The sequence below is a fragment of the Schistocerca americana genome, chromosome 5 (genome assembly GCF_021461395.2).
Source record: "Schistocerca americana isolate TAMUIC-IGC-003095 chromosome 5, iqSchAmer2.1, whole genome shotgun sequence".
NCBI classification, from domain to species: domain Eukaryota; kingdom Metazoa; phylum Arthropoda; class Insecta; order Orthoptera; family Acrididae; genus Schistocerca; species Schistocerca americana.
In genome coordinates, this window is record NC_060123.1 from 531,684,181 (window position 1) to 531,711,855 (window position 27,675).

General features: G+C 39.4%; 1 protein-coding gene across 3 annotated transcripts in view; it reads right to left on the reverse strand.

The window, feature by feature from the left end:
• The window catches only part of LOC124615316 (focadhesin), a 292,146-nt gene that overhangs the window by 212,251 nt on the left and 52,220 nt on the right, over positions 1 to 27,675 (reverse strand). For all 3 annotated transcript variants that reach the window (XM_047143114.1, XM_047143113.1, XM_047143115.1), the window contains exons 7-8: positions 26,702 to 26,978; positions 987 to 1,537 (exon numbers count right to left, since the gene is read on the reverse strand). In XM_047143114.1, coding sequence (XP_046999070.1) covers positions 987 to 1,537; positions 26,702 to 26,978 — 828 coding nt within the window. The remainder of the gene's footprint in view (positions 1 to 986; positions 1,538 to 26,701; positions 26,979 to 27,675) is intronic.

Here is a 27,675-nt window from a genome sequence, read left to right on the forward strand (position 1 = left end):
CCGAGCAACTGGCAAGAGGTGCACAGCAGAGAATGGATAAGCAAAGCAAAGCCGCCACGGGAGGGGGGAGGGGGGGGGGGGGGGGGGGAAAGCTACTGGAGGTATCTCTAACAACGAACAGACAGGACAGATGAATAAGTAGGGGACAACACATACTACAACCAACCAGAACACAACATGAGTCAAGCAAGCAAGACCTGAGGTGATAAACACAGCAAGACAACAACGACGTAGGAATATGCCAAAAAAAGAAAGTATTTATTTCAACACATGGAACTGGAACACAGTAAGGTCGAGATGCACATGCGAACTACGGCAAGCAGTAGACTGCCAGGGTATCGCCGTGCGGCTGCCTAAATATATGACTGTGGGAAACTCAATTGGCCGCGGACTTCACATGGTACGGAGAGTGGTGCACTCAAACAGCAAGGCTTGCAAGCAGGCGCACGCTGGAGCACAGAGACCCCTAGTGGGTATCGAGGTCAATACCCTCTGGTGCGCATTCAACTTCCACACCTTCCGACACCAGAGATACCATCACAAACACATCAACCAGGTGCCTTTCTCCCTCCTTCCCCACCTCCCTCTGGTACTTCACTACTACACTTTAACTTTCCTTATCTCTAACCTTTTTAAGTTTCTCTTTAGTCTAGATCCTTCATGTTGCCCAAGTACTCTACCTTCTGCCACAACATTCCTCTTAATAGTCTTCTAATTTGTCTCTGCATACGCCACAGCAGTCTTTCCTAGCCCCCCCCCCCCAAAAAAAAAATCTTGTTTTCCCCTCTGCCCAATCCATAACCCTCCCATTTATCGCTACTTATCCCAGCAAATACAGATGCTTGCTCTAGTCCTCAGCTATGGACTTGTACTTCAGACTGTTTAAACAACATTCCATCACATCAGTATGCACTTTTTGTCTATAATACTATGTATTCATAAACAAATTTTTGAAATTTACGTTAATAGTGTCTCAAAATTGTTACCTTCTGTACTGCCATTTGAGGTAATTTCTGAAGTAATTCCAGCTGCATTGTTGGATCTCTCTCTTCAGCCAGTTTGTACAGTATAAGTGTCATAATACTTGAAGAGAGTTCATTATTTTTATCCACCATTTTCAGCAAAACTGAAAGGCATTCTTGTCTCTCTGCATCTTGGTCAAAAATATGAATGAAAAGAGCAGATATGAACCAACGTAGTTTATCAGTAATGCAACTCGGTGCTGATGCCATTTTTTTTAACCATTGAGAAATAGTATTAGGATTACTCTGCCACTGCTCAGACAAACGACACAATTGAACTGCAATGTTCACACGATTATCTGATACACGCACACCAGAAAACCACTTGTTTGTGGAAAGACGACCAGTATGGCTTCCCCACACATGGTTTGCATTTATATATGAATGTATGTCATTTGCCAATTGCAGTGCTTCACCAGCCAAGTATGTAGGGTATATCAACCACTGGAGTAAAGCACATGTCAACATCTTTGCAGCCATTACATTAGTTGATTTTTGAGTAACAAGTGATTTACCTGAAAAATAAGGCAAATGATTGAAGTTTGCTATCAGTAAAATATTTATGTAAATGAAAGTAGAATAAAATAGACTGTAACTATAAAAATGATACTTTCATTATCCATTCTTTGCTTAATCATATTACACAAATATATTTTACAAAACTAGTTTTTCAAATAAAAATCACTGCAGAGATTTTATCTCATACATACTACATCTTCTGAGTCCTCCACAAAATATATAATTTTTCAATCTATAATACCAAATAACTCTTCTCACTACAGCACCAATTAAATATACAACAAGAAGGAAATATGGTTTACACTGTTCAAATGGCTCTGAGCACTATGGGACTTAACATCTGAGGTCATCAGTCCCCTAGAACTTAGAACTACTTAAACCTAACTAACATAAGGACATCACACACATCCATGCCCGAGGCATGATTCAAACCTGCAACCGTAGCGGTCGCGCAGTTCCAGACTGAAAGTTTACACTGTAAGCTGGAAAATATGATTGCAGTAAAAACAGATGTAAAACACAGTACTACAAAAAAATTTTAACCCACTCTGAAGTGATTTCATGTACCTGCAAGATAATAACAAATAATTTAAAAGTATGGAAAAGGAGGTTTCCTTGACAGAACCTTTTATTTTACAGATAAAGTTTTTTAACAGACAGAGATAGACAATTTTTGACATTTTTCAGTTTAAATGTCTCTTGTTTATTAACTTTTGTTTGATAATTACAGACATTGTTTTATTGTATAATAGACAATAGGATTCCTTTTTAGTTGATAAATCAAACACAATGTAACCTCTGAATCATATTTTATTGCTCAAAATAAGGTTTCTTTTTATCTCTGTGTATGATCGTGAAGGACATAATAGTAAATTACACACTCCTTGCACCAATGTACACAAATGGATCTATAAAATATGTACCTAAATAATTTAATATAAATAAATAACTCTGCACAAGACATGCAAAATTAAAAGAATACATTAATCATTTTGCAGTTTTTTACATTGGCCTCTCTACCACATTCTCTCAGTGACTCTGAATACATGCACCACATGAAACTCTGGTCCATAACAAAGTTGCTTTAAACATAAAATAACATTAAAAGAATAATATTAAAAAAGTTAGGTGGCAGCAGGAACAGAACTTCGGGTCAGGTGAATACAGGGTCATAAATACAAGCTCAAACATGGGTAATGCAGGAGTAGGTTTAATCATGAATAAGAAAATAGGAATCAGGTAAGCTACTATGAACAGTGTAGTGAACATATTATCATAGCCAAGACAGACATGAAGTCCGTGCCTAACACAGTAGTACAAGTTCATGCCAACTAGCTCCGCAGATGATGAATAGACTAAAAGAATGTGTGATGAGGTAAAAGAAATTATTCATATAGTTAAAGGAGAGGAAAAATTAATTTAATGGGGGACTGGAAATCTATAGTAGGAAAAGGAAGAGAAGGAAAAATAGTAGGTGGATATGGACTGGCGACAGTAATGAAAGAGGAAGCCAGCTGGTAGAAGTTTGCACAGAGAAAAATTTAATCATCACTAAAGCTGGTTTAAGAATCATAAAAGAAGGTAATATATGTGTAAGAGATTTGGAAACACCGGAAGGTCTCTGATTATATAATGGTTACACAGAGATTTGGGAACCAGATTTCAAATTGTAAGACATTTCCACAATTTATTGGTTATGAACTGTGGATTAAAACTGAAAAATTGGAAAACAGTAGGAAATGAAGGAGATAAGACCTGGATAAGTTGAAAGAGGCAGAGGTTGTCGAGAGTTTCAGAGGGAGCTTTAGGCAATGGTTGACTAGAGCAAGGGAAAGGAATTCAGTAAAAGACGAATGGATAGCATTAAGAGATGAAATAATGAAGGCAGCAAAGGATTAAATAGGTAAAAATGACAAGGTCTAGTTGAAATCCTTGGATAACACAGGAGTGATTCCATTCAATTGGTGAAAGGAGGAAATGTAAAAATGCAGAAAATGAAGCAGGCTAAAAGGGAACACAAACTTTTAAAAAATGAGACAGACAGGAAATGAAAAATTGCTAAGCATTTCTGGTTAGGGGACAAATGTAATAATTTAGAAGCATATTTCACTAGTAGAAATATAGATCCCACCTACAGGAACATTAAGAGAACTCTGGGGAAAGGATAAGCAGCTGTATGAATATCAAGAATTCAGATGGTAAACCAGTCCTAAGTACAGAAGGGAAAGCTGGCAGATGGAAGGAGTACACAGAGTGCCTATACGAGGGATATGAATTTGAAAGCAATGTTATAGAAAGGGGAAGGGATGCAGATGAAGATGAGAAGAATTTGACAAAGCTCTGAAAGATCTAGGTCAGGACAAGGCACTGAGGGTAGACGATATTCCATCAGAACGACAGATAGCCTTGGGAGAGGCGGCCATGACAAAACTCTTCCACCTGGTGTGCAATATGTATGAGACAGGTGAAATAACCTCAGACTTAAAGAAGAATGTCATAATTCCAAATCCAAAGAAAGCAGTTGCTGACAGGTGTGAAAATTACTGAACTATCAGTTTACTATGTCATGGCTGCAAAATACTAACACGAATTTTTTACAGAAAAATGGAACACTGATGCAAGCTGACCTCAGGGAAGGTCAGTTTGGATTCCACAGAAATGTAGGAATACGCAAGGCAATACTGACCCTACAATTTATTTTAGGAGATAGGTTGAGGAAAGGCCAACCTACGCTTATAGCATTTGTAGACTTAGTGAAAGCTTTTGACAATGTTGACCAAAATAATCTCTTCGAAATTCTGAAGGCAGCAGGGATAAAATACAGAGAGCAAATGGCTATTTACAACTTGTACAGAAACCAGATGGCAGTTATAAGAGCCAAGGGGCCTGAAAGGTAGGCAGTGGTTGAAAAAGGGAGTGAGGAAGGTTGTAGCCTATGTACATTGAACAAGAAGTAAATGCAACCAAAGAAAAATTTGGAATACTAATTAAAGTTCAGGGAGAAGAAATAAAAACATTGAGGTTTGCTGATGACATTGTAATTCTATCAGAGACAGCAAAGGGCTTGGAAGAGCAGATGAACGGAATGGGCAGTGTCTTGAAAGAAGGATACAGGATAATCAACAACAAATGCAAAACAAGAATAATGGAATGTAGCCTAATTAAGTCAGGTGATGCTAATGGAATCAAATTAGGGAATGATATACTTAAAGTAGTAAAGGAGTTTTGTTACTTGGGCAGCAAAATAACTGATGATGGCAGAAGTAGAGAGGATATAAAACGTAGACTGGCAATGGCAAGAAAAGCATTTCTGAAGAAGAGAAATTTGTTAACATCAAGTACAGATTTAAGTGTTAGAAAGTCTTTTCTGAAGGTATTTGTGTAGGTGTAGTTATGTACAGAAGAAAAACATGGACAATAAACAGTTTAGATGAAAAGAGAATAGAAGCTTTCGAAATGTGGTGATACAGAAGAATGCTGAAATGGGTTGGTCATGTAACAAATGAGGAAGTACTGAGTAGAATTGGGGAGACAAGAAATTTGTGGCACAACTTGACCAAAAGAAGGGATCGGTTGATAGGACACATTCTGAGACATCAAGGGATCACCAGTTTAGTATTGGAGGGACAGCCGTCAGTGCATTGTGAGTGTCACGAAAAACGAGGCAATGGACATGATAAAATCAAAAGAAAAAATAATAATACAGATGATTTAATGACTATAAATATGAAATATGAAGAACTTCAGCAGAAATATAAAGAACTGGAAATGAAATACAAAGAGATAGAGCGAGATCATCGTCTAGCACAAGACAGTGTTGTTAACCGTCGTTCTGGGCAAAAAACGTGTGTGTACCGAAAAAAATCAAATAAACAGACAGTGAATACAGTTCCGGCGATACCACTATCAAATAAATTCACAGCACTAGACGAAGAGTGTGATAATACAACAAACAATGACGAACAAAAATCAGTGACAAAACCTCCAATCGAGCGCACAGTCAAGAAAACATCTAATACGAAAAATAAACCAGTGAACATCAAACGACGAGTTGTACTTGGTGATAGCCACACCAAGAAAATTGCCGAAAAAATAAATGAATACAGTATGCTATTCGCGGCAACAGGTATGACGAAATCCAGTGCACCTTTGACTGAGATAATTAAGAGCAGTAACTCACTTAATGAGCTATCTAAGAATGATGCCATCATAATCGTGGGTGGAAGTAATGATGTATACAGAAATGAGGGTAAACATGCAACCCAGTGTTTAAAAACTACATTACTTGATCTGAAAGTTCCAATCATCATAGTGGCTTACCTCACAGATACGACCTGCAAGACAATTCCATTGTAAAGCTGGAGCTTGCAAAAGTAAACAGACAGTTCTACAAAATATGCAAGTCCCAACAAAATGTAACATTTTTTGATCTTCCTGATGCAAGAGATTTGTTTACAAAACATGGACTACATTATAATAACGCTGGCAAGTCATATGTTGGCAAAATGCTAGCGAACTTAATACAAAAAGATGACGACGTTGCAAGAAAACCAATTGCCATGCAACCAGTTTTGACCAAGGAAATGGAAAAACGGGAAAACAATTTCAAAATCACACACATAGTTGCAGTCACAGTGCCAGCTCAAACAGGAACATCATGTCCAGAAGGTGAGACAGTGCCAAAACCAGCCTCAGAAGATACAGCAGAGATTGAAATTATCGTCAAGAAAACTGTACCTACTCATCATCCAGATGCTCACACACAGGGAAACTGATGAAAGGGGCCAATTCATTCCGAATTCGGCCCAATGCAACGAATCCAGAACAAGCAGTCAACACTCAAGTGGACATTCCATTACTTTATAGTCAAATTAGTTTTAAAGACCCTCTACCTAATAATATATACAGTAGTAATTTCATTATGCACTTAAACATCAGAGGTCTGTCTGAAGGAATGATCAAGAAACTTTATGATATAGAAATTTTGCTAGAAAGTGTGAAACAATCTGTGAAAGTAATATGCCTTAATGAACATTGGCTAAAATCTGAAAATGTCAGTCTCCTGAATAAACTTACAGGTTATAAACTGGCTACCAGCTTTGTAGGACCAATGGGTATGGAGGCTCTTGCATACTAGTTCATTCCACGGTAGACTATGATATCAGACAGAATTTTAGCCATCTGAATGAAGAAGGTAAATTTGAAAGTTGTTGTATGGAACTTAATTACCAGCATATATCGCACCCCTGGGTACCATATAAGCTCTGTATTTTTAGCTAAGTTTGATACATTGCTGCATAAATTAAAAAGTGAGAAACTGTACAAGAAAGTGGTTATATGTGCTGACTTCAACATAGATGTAAGGACTGATGACAAGTTTTCTTCACACTTAAAGAACCTGGTAGTCACAAATGGGCTAAATCTCAATTTTGGCCAGTATGCAAGAATTACAGCAACCTCTGCAACATTTATTGACAATATTGTAAGTAGTTATAATTATTATGTAAAAGAAAAGTTTCTTCTAGATTTACGAGTATCAGACCATAAAGCACTATTTGTATCACTACCGAAGCAAAATTCAGTCTGCACAACACAAAGATGTATGAATTTCAGTCAAGAAAATGTGGAAGTATTTTGCAAAAAACTAAGCCAAATCAAGTGGACAGTCAGCAAACACACTTCCACAAGTGACAATTACAATAACTTTTTAACTGAATTCTTGGGTATATTCCATGAATGCTTCCCTTTTGTAACAGTGAGGACCAGGTCCCAAAAAAGTAGATCCTGGGTAACAAAAGGAATTAGTGTGTCTAGCGCTACTACGAGGAAACTGCATATGGAGGCAAAAGTAAATCGAAGCCCTCAATTTCTTAAGTATGTAAGCAAATACAAAAAAACATTCGACAAAATAATTAAACTAGCAAAATGTACTGTGAATAACAACTTCATTTCAAATGCAAAAAAACAAATCAAAAGCTGTTCGGTCTGTTATAAGAAGCAAAGTTGGCAGAGAGAAAATGCGCTTCTAAAATAGTGATAAATGGTAGAGCTGTTACAGAACCCAATGCCATTTGTGAATCATTCAATGACTTTTTCATAAACTATAACAAATTTGGTGACTGTTCACCACCAAAAACAAAGCCCAATATGATAGACAGCAATTGCCCATGTTTTAAGTTTTCTCATGTTTCCATCTCAGATGCCATCAAAATCATAATGTCCCTAAAAAATTCAAAATCTGCAGGGTGGGATGAGGTCCCCACTGAAATAATAAAAATAGTCCGTCACAGTATTGCATATCCACTCTCTTTCATAATCAACCAATTTTTTGATGAGGGATGTTTCCCAGATCGATTAAAATATGCAGAAGTTCAGCCCATACATAAAAAAGGCAAACAAGATGAATTGGGCAACTATAGGCCAATCTCACTGTTACCAATTTTCTCAAAAATATTTGAAAGAGCTGCATGTGATCAGATCAAAAATCACAATTCATCTAACAGCATTATCTTAGGCAATCAATATGGTTTCAGAAAAGGCCGCAGCACAATCCATGCAATAAATGAATTAGTCACAAAAGTCTGCAGACGTCTTGATGATAGAATGTGTGTGTCAGGCATCTTTTGTGACCTGTCCAAAGCCTCCGACACAATAAATCATGACCTGCTTTTCCAAAAATTGGCTCGCTATGGTTTTCAAGGCAAATCTCGTAGCTGGATGTCATCATACTTGGCAAACCGAAAACATATAGTACTTATTAACATCAACGGCAAGAAATTTCTCTCTGGCTGGAAACACACTCAATTAGGTGTTCCACAAGGTTCAATATTAGGGCCACTACTTTTTCTGTATTATATTAATCATACGCCATGTCAGGTCCAGTCTGATACTATCCTCTATGCAGATGACTCAACAGTTGTAGTCTGTTGTAAAAATGAGGTAGACCTAATTCATCATATTGAACAAACACTTGCGGAAGTGGAGGCATGGGTCAAAAACAATAACTTGACATTAAATTTTACAAAAACAGAAATTGTTCATTTCACCACAAAACAATCTGTGCAGTCTATAAGTGAAATAAGGTATACGGACAAAAAATTAGAGACTGCAGACTGTGTCAAATTCCTTGGCATATTAGTCAATAAAAACCTGTTATGGAGTCACCATGTGGACAACATACTGGGTTGACTGAATAGCCTTGTATATATTATGAATATCTTGTATAGTATTACTGATTTAGCTGTAAGAAAAACTGTATATAACGCATATTTTGTTTCAGTCATTAAGTATAGTATAATTTTCTGGGGGTCTGAAAAAACAAATTTACTTAGAGCTTTTAGACTACAAAAAAGAATCATCCGAGCAATGGTGGGAGCAAAACCAAAGCAACATTCTAAACCTTTATTTGTAAAACTAGATCTAACGAGCATTCCAAGCATATACATCTATGAAACTCACTTTCACGAAAAGAAACCCACAACTTTTTGAGGGCAACTTCTTCTTGCATCAATATGATACTAGATATAGAACAAGCTACGTGTTACCTACCCACAGTTTAAAATCACATGAAAAAACCCCATACTACATGGGCATGAAATTTGTAAATAAAACACGGAAAGATATGGACGACCCAAATTTAAAAGGTACCAAAAGAGACCTGGAAAAATTTCTGAAAGGTAAATGTTACTATAGTGTAGAAGATTTCATGAACGGCAACAATGCATTATAATTGTAATTAAAATACCTCTTTGAAGATGTTACACCATATATATTATTAGCTTATTGTCTATTTTTAGTATTATTATATATAGTGTAAAACTGACACGTCACCTATGTCACAATCTTTGATTGTATAAGGCATGTTATGTGATGATAAAAATTGAATTGAACTGAATTGGGGGAGGGGGGGGATTAAAAACTGTACAGGGATACGAAAAGATGAATACTGTAAGCAGATTCAGAAGGATGTAGGTTGCAGTAGTTATTAAGGGATGAAGAGACTCGCACAGGTAGAGCAGTGTGGAGAGCTGCTTCAAACAAGTCTTCAGACTGAAGCCACAAAAACAACATCAGCAACAACAACAACAACAACAACAATGTTCTAATATTGCTTTTAACAGTAGTATGTCTAAGCACATTGTAAGAAAATAAAAAAAAAGATAAAAATTAACAAATTGAAGATGCTGGATTCATTATTGAGTGTTGCTGTGAAGCTTATAATGATACCATATTTCTTGAGTACAGTACAGGGCGAGCACAAAGTCTTGCCTTGATTACAAAAATTTATAACAGAATAACCATTTGACATAATAAGTTACATTTGATGCCATTACATAGGTGAGTGTTACTAGTTTTAAGACCACTTATGTTCATAAACCTCAATGTGTGCTCCCTTGGTAGCTTGGAGAATGTTGAGGCAGTATTCCAGTCCCCGCCAGGTGTTTTGTAACATGTGTTCTGTCACAGTACCCACAACAGCTTGCATCCTAGCCTTCAGTTCATCGATGTCAGCAACTGGTGTGATGAAGACTCTGTCCTTTATACAACCCCAGAATAAAAACAATGGGCGTACTGAAGGCTAGGATTCAAGCTGCTGTGGGTACTGTAACAGAACACATGTTAGGAAACACGTGGTGGGAACTGGAATACAGCCTCAACATTCTCCAAGCTACCAAGTGAGCACTCATTGAGGTTTACTAATGTAAGAGGTATTAAAAAAAATTAAATTATTATGTCCCATGGTTATTCTGCAATAAATTGTTATAATCAGGGCAAGACTTTGTGCTCACCCTGTAGTTCTCAACAATTTTATTGCATTTCAGCAATAATATACAGACAGGATTAAAGAAGGAATTAATAAACATAATTACATTACTTCTTTTCCACCATATTTCATCTCAGTTATCTCTTGTAAAACTAAAATGTTTTTGGAACTAACTCACAAAATGGACCTAAATAGTCACCCAATGCCCCTTGGATGCAATAACCAAGACTTTCATGAAAAAAATCTGTGCAGTAAATCACCTTAACTTAATGAAGAAAAAAATCGATAGAGCAACGAATATGGGTAATATGGTTATGTCTTGAATTCTGAAATCTTGCAACTGGAAAGAAATTTTGTCTGACAACAATGTAAAAAACAACAACCACCATTTATAAATGAGCAAAAACAGACTGTCCAAAGATGAAAGCACCTACGCTGAGAAAGGCTAGACATATAATTACAGGATAATGTGCGTGCAGGAACAAGAAAGAAAGCAATAACTTAATTTGAAGGAAAAGAAGTACGAAAGTGAAAGTACCACAAATGTAATAAGACTGACAAAATTGATTTTTCCGTAACTGTTGAGATAAAATATCTCAGCAATATGCATTTCAGAACACCAGCTTAATCCTGAATTAATTCGGATTACGAAAATTATAAATTTTATTTTGTGTGCCATCTATTGCTAAAATTTATCAAGCAGAGTGGGTTAGCAATGCATTTAAAGGAAAAGATCGATATGTTGTGAAAGGTTAGAAAGGAGGTTCAGATCATACACAGACTTGCCTGCTGTTTCATTCCCTTTGTGCTTGTAACAGGTGGATCTTACAAGTTATTTTAAGGGATGTGATATAGTATGACTTTGTGAGTGACTGTGACTGACTCTGGGAGTGAGTGAGTGTAGCTGGTAGGTCACCCCTCATTGGCTGATGACTTTTTAGCCATTTTAATCACATTCACCTACAAATTGTTGCACAGGTCCTTCTGAACCTGTGACATTAATCTGAGTGACATTAACCACCTCCTACCTAACCTTCCCCAATCTATCTTTCCTCTCTTCTCTGAAGAGGGAACTAAAAGTTCCAAAAGCTAGGTAAAGTTTTCCCATCTTCAAACTAAGAGTTGAGGGGCATGAAAGGGAAGCAGTGGTTGGGAAGGGAGTAAGACAGGGTTGTAGCCTCTCCCCGATGTTATTCAATCTGTATATTGAGCAAGCAGTGAAGGAAACAAAAGAAAAATTCGGAGTAGGTATTAAAATCCATGGAGAAGTAATAAGAACTTTGAGGTTCACTGATGACATTGTAATTCTGTCCGAGACAGCAAAGGACTTAGAAGAGCAGTTGAACGGAATGGATAGTGTCTCGAAAGGAGGATATAAGACGAACATCAACAAAAGCAAAACGAGGATAATGGAATGTAGTCGAATTAAGTTGGGTGATGCGGAGGGTATTAGATTAGGAAATGAAACACTTAAAGTAGTAAAGGAGTTTTGCTATTTGGGGAGCAAAATAACTGATGATGGTCAAAGTAGGGAGGATATAAAATGTAAACTGGCAATGGGAAGGAAAGCGTTTCTGAAGAAGAGAAATTTGTTAACATCGAGTATAGATTTAAGTGTCAGGAAGTCATTTCTGAAAGTATTTGTATGGAGTGTAACCATGTATGGAAGTGAAACATGGACGATAAATAGTTTAGACAAGAAGAGAATAGAAGCTTTCGAAATGTGGTGCTACAGAAGAATGCTGAAGATTAGATGGGTAGATCACATAACTAATGAGGAGGTCTTGAATAGGATTGGGGAGAAGAGAAGTTTGTGGCACAACTTGACTAGAAGAAGGGATCAGTTGATAGGACATGTTCTGAGGCATCGAGGGATCACCAATTTAGTATTGGGGGGCAGCGCAGAGGGTAAAAATCGTAGAGGGAGACCAAGAGATGAATACACCAAGCAGATTCAGAAGGATGTAGGTTGCAGTAGGTACTGGGAGCTGAAGAAGCTTGCACAGGATAGAGTAGCATGGAGAGCTGCATCAAACCAGTCTCAGGACTGAAGACCACGACAACAACAACAAACTTGTTCATCAGCAGTACTGACAATTCACCTCCTGTAGAATAAGTACTGGCTATTCTGTCTCTCTGTAATTTTCTCAATGAAATTTTCTTTCCATTATCATATCCATATGGACTTTACCAACCTACTTGATCTAACTCCAATGAATGTCAGAAAGGATTCTGAAATTGTAGCCATAACAATTAGAAAGTTTATTTTGAATAATGCAACTGATTATAGACCACCATCTGAAAATCTGCAACTTTTCATTGACTAAATTGGAATCATTCTGAAAACAAGTAAATCCAATGAAATATAATGTGTGGAGAGTTTTCATTGTCTTTCTTACTAAAAGCAGGAACAAAAAGGCACTTTTAAATCCTGCAACAGCTAATATCTTAAATCTGGATGTGTATGTTGCTACCTCAGTGACAGCCGCTTGTGAAACAGTCCTATACCAAATTCTAGTCAAGAAAAGTATATACAATTCATTACTAAAAATTTTCAAATATGTGTGTGTGTGTGTGTGTGTGTGTGTGTGTGTGTGTGTGTTCAACACACACACCAGATGAAGTAGAAAAAGCAATAAAAGTACTAAGGAGTACTTAACTCTGAAGCAATTGTTAAGAAGGCCATTGACACCAGTGAGAGACTGCTCTATCCAGTTGTGGTATACTGACATGAGAACATGACAATATTCACCTCTTATTTACTGCAAAGGAACAGCAGCTGACACACCCTGTCTCATTCCTGTCATATGTCACTGCAAGTGCTGACAATGCTGCTGTACAAAACATGCAAGTATGCCACTGGTCCTGGTCTAGGCTTTTACCCTTACACTGATGTACTGAAGATTTCTACGGTTATATAAGCCTATCAAAACAGTTTGGAGAGATGCTGTAAAGAACTTCAGGCCCATTACAATTTACTATTGCACTTGAAAAATATCTGAACATTTTATGAACACTTAAATAATTTTAAAAAATCCAGCATAATGTATTCAGAAATGAGGAGTCAATTACAGCTGCCAGTTATACGTGCATTAAATATATACTAAGCATGACAGACACAAACAAGAAGCACCAGAAATACTGATAAAGTTATTGACATAGTACATCATAAGATTCTGCTGTTCATTCATTCATTCAGTCTTTCTTTCTTTCATTATGTTCTGTAAGATCCATTAAGGAGGAGGGCCTTCAGGCATGCAGAAGAGTCACGTGTGTGCATTAACAGAAGGTGTGTACCAGAAACACATAACAATGAGCATACACTGGACGAAGCTCCACGTGTGACGTTCATGGGCATCCAGATGGCTTATGAACTGAGGTGGCATCAGCATATGGGGTTAACCAAAAGGCTCAGTTCTTTCTGCTTCATACTCATAAATCTATCTCACTGTTTTACCTCATACAAGATTGCTAGAATACTTTGCATACTTTCACTCAGTTCTGTCCTATGACATAATCTTCTCGGGCATTGCAGCTAAGGTGAAAAAAGTGTTAATTCTACAGAGGTATGCAATAAGAATACTGAGTAAAGTTGATAACTGAACATCTAGCAGATGCCTCTTCAGAGACCTAGAGATTCTTACACTTACATGCCAAAACATGCATCCTCTAATAGATTTGTAGGTAAAAGCACGAGTGATTTTAGGATGAACTCGGCACAATACTAGAAGTAAAACTTAATTTCCATACAGACTATGCATCCCTATTTAGGGTTTGGAATGGAGATTTATATGCTGGTGAAAAGTCTGTATGAAGTTTCCAGTGGACATCACGCAGGAAGCTGAGAATTCTCAAATATTTAAACACAAAGTTAAAAAAAAAATCTCATTAGCAACTACTTCTACTATACAGGGTGTTACAAAAAGGTACGCCCAAACTTTCAGGAAACATTCCTCACACACAAATAAAGAAAAGATGTTATGTGGACATGTGTCTGGAAACGCTTAATTTCCACGTTAGAGCTCATTTTAGTTCCGTCGTCCACCTACGCTCAATGGAGCACGTTATCACGATTTCATACGGGATACTCTACCTGTGCTGCTAGAACATGTGCCTTTACAAGTACGACACAACTTGTGGTTCACGCACGATGGAGCTCCTGCACATTTCAGTCGAAGTCTTCGTACGCTTCTCAACAACAGATTCGGTGATCGATGGATTGGTAGAGGCGGACCAATTCCATGGCCTCCACACTCTCCTGACCTCAACCCTCTTGACTTTCATTTATGGGGGCATTTGAAAGCTCTTGTCTATGCAACCCCGGTACCAAACGTAGAGACTCTCCGTGCTCGTATTGTGGACGGCTGTGATACAATACGCCATTCTCCAGGGCTGCATCAGCGCATCTTGGATTCCATGCGACGGAGGGTGGATGCACGTATATTCGCTAACGGAGGACATATTGAACATTTCCTGTAACAAAGTGTTTGAAGTCACACTGGTACGTTTTGTTGCTGTGTGTTTCCATTCCATGATTAATGTGATTTGAGGAGAAGTAATAAAATGAGCTCTAGCATGGAAAGTAAGCATTTCCGGACACATGTCCACATAACATATTTTCTTTCTTTGTGTGTGAGGAATGTTTCCTGAAAGTTTGGCCATACCTTTTTGTAACACCCTGTATATCAGAATAGTTGTGCCCAGGAATGTAAAGTCACTTAACTCTAATATTTTCGTCAATTAAATTCTGGTTTTGCCAGTATAAAGATGTTAATAGTGGTCTGCATAAAGTTAATATGATTTGTTTGGAGTATCAAATAGTCACGGTAGTGTAGAAAGAGGAGCAGAGGTTTTGTTTCAAAGTAACCTAAAAGTTATCACCATAATTACCAGTTTGAGTAAATGGTGCCTGTGGCTAGCAATTTTTGCAGAATTAGGCAGTAATGGTTGCTTCTGACAGTTAATATATAACTTGACTTGTTCCTCATCCCCGAAGGATCACCTTCAGGATCAGATTGAATGAACACTGTGTGTGAATGTATGAATGAAATCACAGACATGTAATCTGTATGAGTAATAAATAAATACATATTAACAATAAACTATCCTATACTACTTGATGCTATGCTTGTGCCACCCAATTTAATCAAGCAAATTAGAAAGAAACTGTTACTCTGAAAAAAGTTAGTCTCCTTGGCTACATTATATAGCTGCTGTTTATCTGCTATTGTTTTAGTTTAGTTTTTTATTCATCCAAAGATCATTTAGAAAATAAAATCAGTCAAATCATCTTAATAGAAAAAAGATTTTTTTAATTAAATAATTCATGCATCTTGTAATAATATCTGATGAAGATTTATATTAATATACTGTGCTGGTAATTTTGATGTATTGTATACAGAATTTTTTTATAGATATGATGATAGCTCAGAAAGTGAATTAGACAGTATTTTTGGCAGTCAAATAACTTTTATTTACTGCTGCACTACATAGTGAGACATACAGGACACTATTTTTGAAATAGTTACCAAGTCTCGGTAAATAACTCAGAACAGTTTACCAGTTGTTCAGTTCCTTGACAACAGAAATATGCCCCTTGGTCATGGAGCTATTCGAGAGCAGCCATGTGAACATCCCCATCATCATAAAATCTGCAACGGTTATGAATCTGTCCCTCGATTCCCTGGATACTGTCATCACTGGTTGATGTCAATGGCCTTCCTTAACAATGAGCACCACCCACATCTATGCAGTCTTCATCTATTGGCATCCCTCCACTGTGGCTGGATGTAACACTGCATTTGGTCCACATATTACCAGAATTTTGAGGTGAATAACTGGCAATTTAAAAGTTATGTTCACAAGAAATGTACTGTCCCACATACTTAGAGGACATTTCCAGTTACCATGCCATTTGACTCCCACATAGTGATGCACCTGTTATCTGTACCATACCAGAACTGTGTTTGCAGGAAACCCAGAACATGTACTCTCTTCTGCTACTGTATCGCTCTCGATGCACAGTGGTCTTAACATGGGATGACATGTCTAATTAACTTTTTGAAGTCCCTAAGTGTTTATAAGCTTCCCAGTTTCAGTCTAAGCTGTGCTGTCAAAAGTGACTTACCATGCAGCCTTCCAGATTTGGATGTTGTTACATTACTGGCACTGTATTACTCTGGGAAGTTTCATATCACTGTATCTTGTGCTACCATGTGTTGCAGTCTACCAATGAACAGATTACAAAAACCAGTCTTTGTTTATGTTGTGTGCCACAACAGCATCACTGCATCATCAAATGACAAAGAGGTTACATGGTACAGATGCTTCCAGTGTAAAGACTGAATGATGCAGAGTGAAGTGGCAAATGATCTCACTGAGAAGAATCACGAGAAAAGGAGATCCTAGTGTTCGAAGCTCGACATATCGTGATCAATAGTGAAAATCAGTCTTGGATCAGTTTTCAGCATCTTGCACTACTATTCGAACTTGACAATGGCCACTGCTCACTGGGTTCACAACTGGTTGTGTCCATTTAAAAATACTGTCGATCAGAGGCAGCAGTGGAAATGCTGCAACTGTGTCAAGCCATTTAAGATGACTTTTTTGCCATCTAATCACCATGGAAAAGTACTGCATGTATCACTACAGACCTGAAAGAAAGGACCAAAGAAAGCACTGGAAATATGTGGAGTAATCAATGATGAATAAAACGAAGATGCAACCACAATCAAGCACAGTGTTGCTGAGAAATTTTTAGAACTGAGACACTAAGGTGCTAATGGATTAGGCATGTAAGGAGCAAACCATCATTGGAAAATACTAATGAAATCTCCCGATGACAATACAGGAGGCTATGAAGATTAAGTACTGTGGGAAGCTATCCCAAGAGAGTGTTTTCACTCCAAGAAAACACAGCAGCTTAATCTGCGCAGGGTATAGGCTCTCTCGCCATATTCTCCTAACATAGCACACATTAACATCTTTCTGTGGATGATGAAACCAATGCATGCCAAGCATTTCCAGAATGACGAAGAGGTGAATTTCAAGGTGGCTCATTATATGGACAACCAAAATGTAGCTGAGATCTGAGCCAAGTCACTCACCACTGGAAAAAAATGTGTATATATGCGTGTCTGTGAAAGTACATCTACTGCATCTGTATTTCATTTGTTATTAATGGGTGCAGTGTCTGCTGCCACTGTGAGGAAGGAATCACTTATTTGGTGCCTAATCATCTAAAAGTGTCATCATTTCTGCCAGAGTTATTTCTGGGGCCAACTTTTCATTAGGGTCCTTACTTCTTTTTTTCCCTTTTTTTTTAAACATAATGTTCCATATAGTTTTTCTCTTATATTCAGGGTGTTCAAATTAGGTAGAGCTCTTCCTTCTTAGCACAAGGTTCTTTAATACCATAAGTAATCCATTACTTATATTTGTTTTTGTTTGATTTTATGCTTTTTTCTGTAGGAATATGTTAAAGAAAGAGTTACATTTTCCATCTGTATTTATTCTGTATCTCTGTCTGTCAGATGTATTTACCCTAAAAAGAATTATGGAAAACATTGGGCTAGAATGGATAACATTTTGATAAGACTGCATGATTCAGTCAATTAGCCATGCAGTAGCCTCTTACTACAAACATTCAGGTGCAAATCGTCTATGTATGACAAGATCAAGTGACAAGTGATATATCAACCAAGATCCTTCCCTAAAATGTCTAGCTCATAGGAGACATTGTTGTTACCTGTAATCGTTTTCCAAAGAGTTCTGAACCAGTTCCGACATTCCTCTCTCGTTGCTACCCAGCAATGAAATAATCTAGACCTTCCTAAGACTTTTCCTCCTACATTTACTTTGCATCTTATACCCCATATGGTTCTTTCTGCAATGTAATGTTGGTTCCCATTTTGTGGGACTTGGGGAATGTTGGTGAGGCAAGATCTGATGTCAAGAAATTTTGGAATGTTAAAAGGGGATGATTTGGGGCAGTGGGGGTGGATCACAACTGGATGGATGAGTGAACTGAGACAGGCAGGGTTCAATATTGGTTTTGAATTGAGTCTGACTGGTAGCATTGGTGACAAAAAAGTCTTTCTACAGTAGGGACCAGAAGAAGGAGAAAAGGCCTTTAACATGTCCAGCATGACAATTTGGGATTGGGGCAAAAGCTAAGGCCTTTGGAAAGTATTAGTACTTCTGTGGGACTAAGGCTTTTGGAGAAAAGTTTCATGAGAATATTGCACATCTATTTAGGTTCTGGTTCTGGTTCTGTAAAGCAGTGGAAGGAAATTTCTCAGGGTGTGGTAAAAGGAGTAGGTCTGTGAGGCAGAGTTTGTCAGCTACGAGGGGATGTGGGGGAGGTTTCGAGGTTCTTGTAGAGGTAGTGGAGAGTGGTACGCCAAGGTAGAAACAGGAGGTGGATCAGGTTGGAGAGCTTTTTGAGGTGGTGGTGTGCTTGCTGCTATAGTTCCTGTAGGGCAAGAGTTTCAGTGTGAGAGATGGAATGCAGGAATTTGGTATTACAGGGCAGGAGGTATGGAGAGGAGGTTTTGTAAGAAGGTTTGAGCCTGATATACATAGTGTTGCAGAAATAGGTTGGTGAGGGCTATGGACTGATGCAATCTGAACAAATAGAGGTTGTTGTGGAAGGAGGGGTTACACACAGAGATGAATAATTTAAGGGCCAGGCATTGGGGGAGATAAAATGAACTTTGCAACAACACAGGAACAGTATGTGGGACTGGGTTCTGGCTAGGGATAGGAAAAAATAAATCTGAACCAGGTGAGGGATTTGGGATTTTGGGCGGTTAGGAAGGGTTCCTACAGATGGGCCTGTAGCACCAATGTCATAGGCATTGGGTGGGAGTGTTAGTATAGAGGGAGGCGGCATCAGCAGTGATGACAGGGCATTGTGTAGTAAAGGAAAAGGAATTGTGGAAAGTCGGTGGAGGAAATGAATGGTGTCTTTTATTATAGGAGGGTAGGTTATGGGTGATAGGCTGAAGGTGCTGGACCACAAGAGAACAGATTCTCTCAGTGGGGCCAGGACACCCTACCCACATTCCTCCAGAAGCTCAATGCCCTCTCCCCCATTTGCTTCACCTGGTCATCCTCAACCCAACAAGCCACCTCCGATGTTGACCTCTACCTCACAGATGGCTGTATCAGTACCTCCATCCACATCAAACCTACCAAGTGCCAGCAATACCTCCTCTTCGACAGCTGCAACCCATTTCATATCAAGAAGTCCCTCCCATACAGCCTAGCCACCCATGGTCATCTCATCTGCAATGATGAGCTGTCCCTGTATGAAAGGTTTCAGCGAGGTCTTCACAGACTGAAATTACCCTCCTCACATTTTACAGAAATAGACTTCTTTTGTGCCTTGTTTCTCCAGCCACCTACCACGTCCCACATACCCATCATCCAGCCACAAAGGAGCACTCATGTACTCCCCTCCTGACTCAGTAGCATCCGGAACTGGAACAGCTGAATCATGTTCTGCGCCAAGGTTTTGATACCCTCTCATCATGCACCGAAATGAAGAATATCTTACCCACTATCCATCCTACCCCTCCAACAGTGGTATTTGCCATCCAACAAACCTACACAATATTCTTGTGCATCCTTACTCCACCCTGCCCCTCTGCCCCTAACCCTTGCCTCATGGCTCATAACGCTGCAATAGACCTAGATGCAAGACCTGCCCCACATATCATCCGACCACCAGCTACACCAGTTCAGTCACAGGCATCTCCTATCTCATCAAAGCAATCATGTGGTATGCAAACTAAGCTGCAATCACTGTACTATTTTCTATGTGTGCATGACATCCAATAATCTGTCTGTGTGCATTAATGGCCAACAAATCATGGTCAGGAGACAGCTAGACCACCCAGATGCTGAACATACTGCCCAACACAATGTGTTTCAAATAAATGAGTGTTTCAGAGCCTGTGCCATCTGGATCATTTCTACCAACACCAGTTTTTCTGAACTGCGCAGGTGGGAACTCTCCCTGCAACATATCCTACATTCTGTAGTCCCCAGCCTCAGCCTTTGCTAGTCCCTGTTCTCCATTAACCTATCCTCTTCCCTGGTCCCACTCCATCCTTTTCCCCTTCTTCTCTGCCCCCCCCCCCCCACCCTCCCTCCAACCTCCTGACTAAATCTAGAAACCCTATCTTGTACTTACCATGTCTCTAAAAACTCCCAAAAGCAGCAGTACACCTTCCCCCATCCCACTCAGTAGTCCCTGCCACATGTCTTCTCTTTAACCCCCACCACTCAAACAGGATACTATTCCTATTAGGCGCAGTTATGACTCAATCCGGCCACAGTGGCTAGAGACAGTGCCATGTGTGTGTGAGTTGTGCTTGTGTGAAAGCTTAATAATATCCAACAGTCTTCTCTTTAACAGTGCCTGTCTGCCAGTCAATGCATTCTCTATGTGGTGACCAGCAATTTACACTAATTTGTGAAAAATCACACAAATCTAGTAATTACACTTATTTACTAATATTTTCATAAACCTAACTACAGTAAAAATGTTGTTACTTATTCTGACAGTGTGACATGTACTCCTCCAATTAAGGGAAAATCCAGGATGGAATAATGACAATATTATGAAAAGGAAAGAGTGCTACTCACCATATGACTGAGATGTTGAGTCACAAACAGGCACAGCAGAAAAACTACTAAATATATAAGCTTGCAGCCGGAAGGCCTTTTCCCAAAATAGATATATACACATGCACATGCACATGCACATTCACGCAAATGCAGCTCACACACACATGACCACTGTCTCTGGCTGATAGGGGCCAGAAACAGTGGTCATGTGTGCAAGGTGCATTTGTGTGAATATGTGTGGGTATGGTGTCTATTTTGGAAAAAAGGCCTCCTGCCCAAAAGCTTATATGTTTAATAGCTTTTTGTTGTGCGTGCCTGCAATTCAACATCTCAGTTATATTGTACATAGAAAATTTTCCTTCTCATATTGTCATGTATTCCTCCACAACACATATGTGCTAATATACACTCCTGGAAATTGAAATAAGAACACCGTGAATTCATTGTCCCAGGAAGGGGAAACTTTATTGACACATTCCTGGGGTCAGATACATCACATGATCACACTGACAGAACCACAGGCACATAGACACAGGCAACAGAGCATGCACAATGTCGGCACTAGTACAGTGTATATCCACCTTTCGCAGCAATGCAGGCTGCTATTCTCCCATGGAGACGATCGTAGAGTTGCTGGATGTAGTCCTGTGGAACGGCTTGCCATGCCATTTCCACCTGGCGCCTCAGTTGGACCAGCGTTCGTGCTGGACGTGCAGACCGCGTGAGACGACGCTTCATCCAGTCCCAAACATGCTCAATGGGGGACAGATCCGGAGATCTTGCTGGCCAGGGTAGTTGACTTACACCTTCTAGAGCACGTTGGGTGGCACGGGATACATGCGGACGTGCATTGTCCTGTTGGAACAGCAAGTTCCCTTGCCGGTCTAGGAATGGTAGAACGATGGGTTCGATGACGGTTTGGATGTACCGTGCACTATTCAGTGTCCCCTCGACGATCACCAGTGGTGTACGGCCAGTGTAGGAGATCGCTCCCCACACCATGATGCCGGGTGTTGGCCCTGTGTGCCTCGGTCGTATGCAGTCCTGATTGTGGGGCTCACCTGCACGGCGCCAAACACGCATACGACCGTCATTGGCACCAAGGCAGAAGCGACTCTCATCGCTGAAGACGACACGTCTCCATTCGTCCCTCCATTCACGCCTGTCGCGACACCACTGGAGGCGGGCTGCACGATGTTGGGGCGTGAGCGGAAGACGGCCTAACGGTGTGCGGGACCGTAGCCCAGCTTCATGGAGACGGTTGCGAATGGTCCTCGCCGATACCCCAGGAGCAACAGTGTCCCTAATTTGCTGGGAAGTGGCGGTGCGGTCCCCTACGGCACTGCGTAGGATCCTACGGTCTTGGCGTGCATCCGTGCGTCGCTGCGGTCCGGTCCCAGGTCGACGGGCACGTGCACCTTCCGCCGACCACTGGCGACAACATCGATGTACTGTGGAGACCTCACGCCCCACGTGTTGAGCAATTCGGCGGTACGTCCACCCGGCCTCCCGCATGCCCACTATACGCCCTCGCTCAAAGTCCGTCAACTGCACATACGGTTCACGTCCACGCTGTCGCGGGATGCTACCAGTGTTAAAGACTGCAATGGAGCTCCGTATGCCACGGCAAACTGGCTGACACTGACGGCGGCGGTGCACAAATGCTGCGCAGCTAGCGCCATTCGACGGCCAACACCGCGGTTCCTGGTGTGTCCGCTGTGCCGTGCGTGTGATCATTGCTTGTACAGCCCTCTCGCAGTGTCCGGAGCAAGTATGGTGGGTCTGACACACCAGTGACAATGTGTTCTTTTTTCCATTTCCAGGAGTGTAGATGTAACTGTAAATGCACTAAAATTAAACTTTTGTAATATGAAATTGTAAATCGCAATGTCTAAATTATTAATGCAGCACTCTTAAAGCACAAACAGTACAGTATTCATCTCCTGTTCATGTTCCTTTGTGTTTAATCATAAATAAACAGTAACCATTTAGTATACCAATAGTCCAATCATACAGGCACGAAAAAGAGATCTCTGAGGGGAGTTTTGCCAGAGTTCTGAAAACTTGGTCATTTGTGTTTTATGGATGGTGATCACAGTTTTTAATTCAAAAAGTGTAATTCTTCTAGATCAAAATATTCATTGAGCAAGGATCATGGAATTTTCAGTGCTGTTTAGCTATAATTTTTTGAGCAGAATTATTATGCAGAATTACGGTACATGAAAAATATTTAGAGCCACTAACAGGCCCAGAGGACTTCTTGACACCAACTAGCCACTGTATCATCCTCAACCAGTCAGCATCATTTGGATGCAGCATGTAGGGGCATGGGGCCAACATAGCACTCTTCTCACTAGTGTCAGCTTTCCGGACCTTGGGGCAGTTGTTACTCATTGATGCAGCTCTTCAATTGACCTCATGAGGTTAAGTGCATTCTCTTCCAGTCATCCAACCAAAGAAAACTTCCTGGCAATACTGGAAAATGAACCTGGGTCCTCATGGCAGTCACATACATTGATCTCTCAGCTACGAAGGCAGACAATGATTAAGGTACAAGGTCTTCATAATATTTATCCATCTTCAGAAGCTCTTATACCAACCATATCTCACTTCTTGTGACTTTACAGTAAAAGCAAATACCTATTAGATATTTCAAGATGGAAAAGATTCATGGAGGAAGTCCTCCATAATCCTCCTTTTGAAACAACCTTCGAAGTTTGCAAGCCATTCACAAATGTTTATCCCAGTAGCCATGACACTGTCAGCAAAGTATGCACTGAAAAACTGACAAAATTGTCTCAGAAAACTACTGTGGTAAAATGTGCTCAGCTGCTGTATCGAAAGGGCTGAGATATTCTAGCATGTCAACAGTGGGAGCCCAAACTTTCAAATGTTGTCGTAAGACTTTGTGAATCCCAACTACTGATGCCTTTAACACGAACAAAATATTTTACAATGGAAAAGAGTGGCCTGAAGCAACTGCTGAACACCATTTACACAATTTTATACTCAAGTATTACAGAAGAGATCCCTCAATGGTGTGCTTCCATGTGTTCTGTCAAGTTGTTGTCCCCATTTCATGCACAACGTTTTGATGGTTAACCCAGTCAACTTCTTTAGGTGCTTTGAGTTTTACTGTTATGCATGCTTGCTGCCTGGACTTTAACCAGACTGTGCACAGGAGATGACAGAAATGACACTTTTATTAAAATATGATAATTACACTGTAGTCACTGCAATTCACGATGGTTCCATGAAAATTACAAAAGGTATGGCATGGTTCTTAATAGGATCCTGATCACGAGGGATAGCAATGCATGCTTTTTCAATGTGCTCCCATGCTGGCTACAAGATTGATAAGAAGTTTCTGTGGTAGGCAGTTCCAAAACTCCATCAGCATAGCTGACAACTGCGGGATGGTCATTGGTGCACATGGATGTACTGCAATATTTCTCCCAACATGTCCACGGGTGCTGAAAGGGATTTGAGTCAGGGGAATGGGCGGGCTAGTCCATTCACCAAAAATCTCATACGAAGAGCTCTTCCACCTACACATTGCGGTGGGGTCATGCTTTGTCATCCGTGAAAATGAAATCAGATCCAAATGCACCCCTGAAAATATGCACATGGGGAAGGAGTATAGTATCACAATAATGTAGAATGTATTTTGTTCAGAGATCTGGAAGTCAGTATGCCCATGCAACATTGTACCTCCCCATACCACAACACTGGACCATCAGAACAATCATCTTCGACAATGTTCCTGGGTGCACCGTGTGTCCCCACACCTTACCATTTTAGGGTATTTCTGTCAGCTATCTTCTGTACCATACTGTGGCACCTCTTTCTGTAGTCCAAGTTCATCAAGCTATACTACTTGGCAGTGACATAATATATAGTGTGAAAGTTACTTTCAAACTTAAGTTTTGTACACCAGTGTACAAGCAGTGGTTAAAAATTGAACTTATTCAGCAAGGCCAAATGATGATTTACTGATTGTTGTAATTTCATGGGCTAGCCATACTGCCTAAGGCAGTGATCATCTTGTAACAAATTGTTTTTATTGTACTTCTCAGCCCCAAGTCACAAAAACACTAACATGACTGGTTTCATCACCAGACGATTTCTTTTTCTTTTTTTTTTTTTTTTTTTTTTTTTTTTTTTTTTTTTTTTTTTTTTGAAAAGAAATGGAGACCATAAAATATTAGAAAAATAAATTACAAATTGAGCTATCTTCTATACATGAATATATGCACTTCAATACACAATACATTGCATACAAACTTACCAACTGACAAAACCAGGAGAAATACTTACAGTGCTCCAACCACCCATACACTGACCCACAAAACAACAGATTTGTTTTTTTCTGATGACAGTGTCCTCCTGAGTAACGCTGCCAGAGATGTAAATGGCGAAAAGGGGAGGGGGGAAGGCTATTTTACCTCTAAAAATTTAACCCCAGTACATGCCTTCATCATTACACCATAATTTCATAATATCTATAATATGTAACAAGGAAGATTTTGTCCCTTCAGCAACATTTTTTCTTCCATTCTCTTTAATGGTCATATCTCTTGTGGTTCCAACATAACTTCTATGGTCTAAGCTGAATTTTTTTCTATGGGAATATCTCAAGCATAAAACCTTAAAAATCTATTCTGCAGCTTCATACTAAACGAAAGAGTTTCTATCAACAATCTTGGCAGTATGTACTGCTAATGATACACATATAGAAGAAAACGTGATGTACTGTGACATTAATATCATGTAAATGATTAAAATTCAGAAAGGTTAGTTGCTTGTGGAGTATATCACACCTTCCATGTTATTTAACTTGGAATGTACATATTTTCCCTTTAAGTCTCAATTTCCAGTCCCTAATTCTGATTCACAATCACTGCCGCTCACACATACACTTGAGTTTATTACATTATATTTAATTTAATCTGCCGGCCGGTGAGGCCAAGCGGTTCTAGGCGCTTCAGTCTGGAACCGCGTGACCACTACGGTCGCAGGTTTGAATTCTGCCTCAGGCATGGATGTGCGTGATGTCCTTAGGTTAGTTAGGTTTAAGTAGTTCTAAGTTCTAGGGGACTGATGACCTCAGATGTTAAGTCCCATAGTGCTCAGAGCCATTTGAACCATTTTAATTTAATCCATGGCTATTAAAGAGATAGGTGTCTGGGATGTTGGAAGAAGTCTAATGTGTTTATCATATTTAAGTAAAAAATAATATAAGGAGATAAATTGCGAAACATTATCACAGTGCCAGGATTAATTATATTACAAGCTAATGTTAAGAAAATACTCTTCAATAGAGCAGGAGGAGGTCCAAACAGAAAGTTCTCCAATTTACTAAAACTCCACAATATTACCCTCAAGATATTTAACATTCTGTGGGAGGTCACTGAATTCTTTGTCGATGGAATTGGTGTAGTAGTAGTTTTTGGTCTCAATATTATAATCATGCTTTGTACTATTGTGTGCAAAATGGAGAAATTGTCAAAATACTAAGTTTTCTAATAGGTCCCTGAAAGATATTCTAAAACTACCACAATATATAATTCTCAAAACACATTCCCATTTTCTGAAAATGTTATCTCTGCAAGTTGCATTTTCTCCAAAACAATAATTCTGTAACTCATTAATTAATGTAAACAAGCAGATAAAATAAATGTATTAATTTTTTATCAGAAAAATACATGTACCTGTACATTATGTACAGCTTCGAGTCCAGAAATAATGTTAAAGTACTTACACGTAATCAAATAATCATGAAGATACGCTGCAGGACAAATTACAACACCTTCAACCAGTACCGTCAGTGTTGTAGAGACAGCCTCAGGTGGTGTTGACATGGCCAATGCAGCCAGACAATTCCGAGGATCATGACCACCTTTTATCAAGCCAACAGTCACAGAAGCTATGCTCGGAGCAAGTGCTGCACAGAGAAGCAGGTCACCACTTTGCTGTGAAGCCATGAAGAATGCCAGGAGCAGTTGGCTTGTGCTCACACACTGCTGTTCATTTTCCACCTAACAGATGTAAGTGTTTAGTTCTATAATAATATTATCAGGAATAGTTTGTACAGCTGATTTTGCATCTAACAAATGAAAGCACAGGTTGGTCCACAGATGTGGAATTAACCTTCTGGCAAAAAAAAAAAAGTGGATAAACATAGATTTAAATTCAAAAAACCTGTGATGCAACATTGCCAACATGGTAGCCATTATTGAAGACATTACCTTGGATACAACTCAAAATTTTCATGTGGAAAACAGGTCTTGTGGCATATCAAATGCGTACATAATTTCAGAAGAAAAACAATGGTGCCTTTCATTTGTGTATAGATTTATTCATTTTCAAGATGACTGATGTCTCTCCTTAACAGGAAAGCTGATACCATTAACACAAACCAAACACAGTGATATTGCCCTCATATCAGGATAAAGGAGGAACCATTGTTCTGACAGTGTTTGGTAACAGTCCAGAGTGCAGGAATCTAATTTAGTCTCACAGGACTGGGGTCAATTGTACACCGATAATGAGAATATCGGTCATAAGTAAATGGCACCCTTACAAAATGACAATGTTACAATATCCCACCAGGTACAATACAGGTTATCGGGTTCAGATTGTACAAGGGTGATACGTAAGCTGGACAAAAACAATCATACCCGTATGATGTACTGTCCACAAGTGAAGCTAATTTCTATGTGAAGTAAACAGACA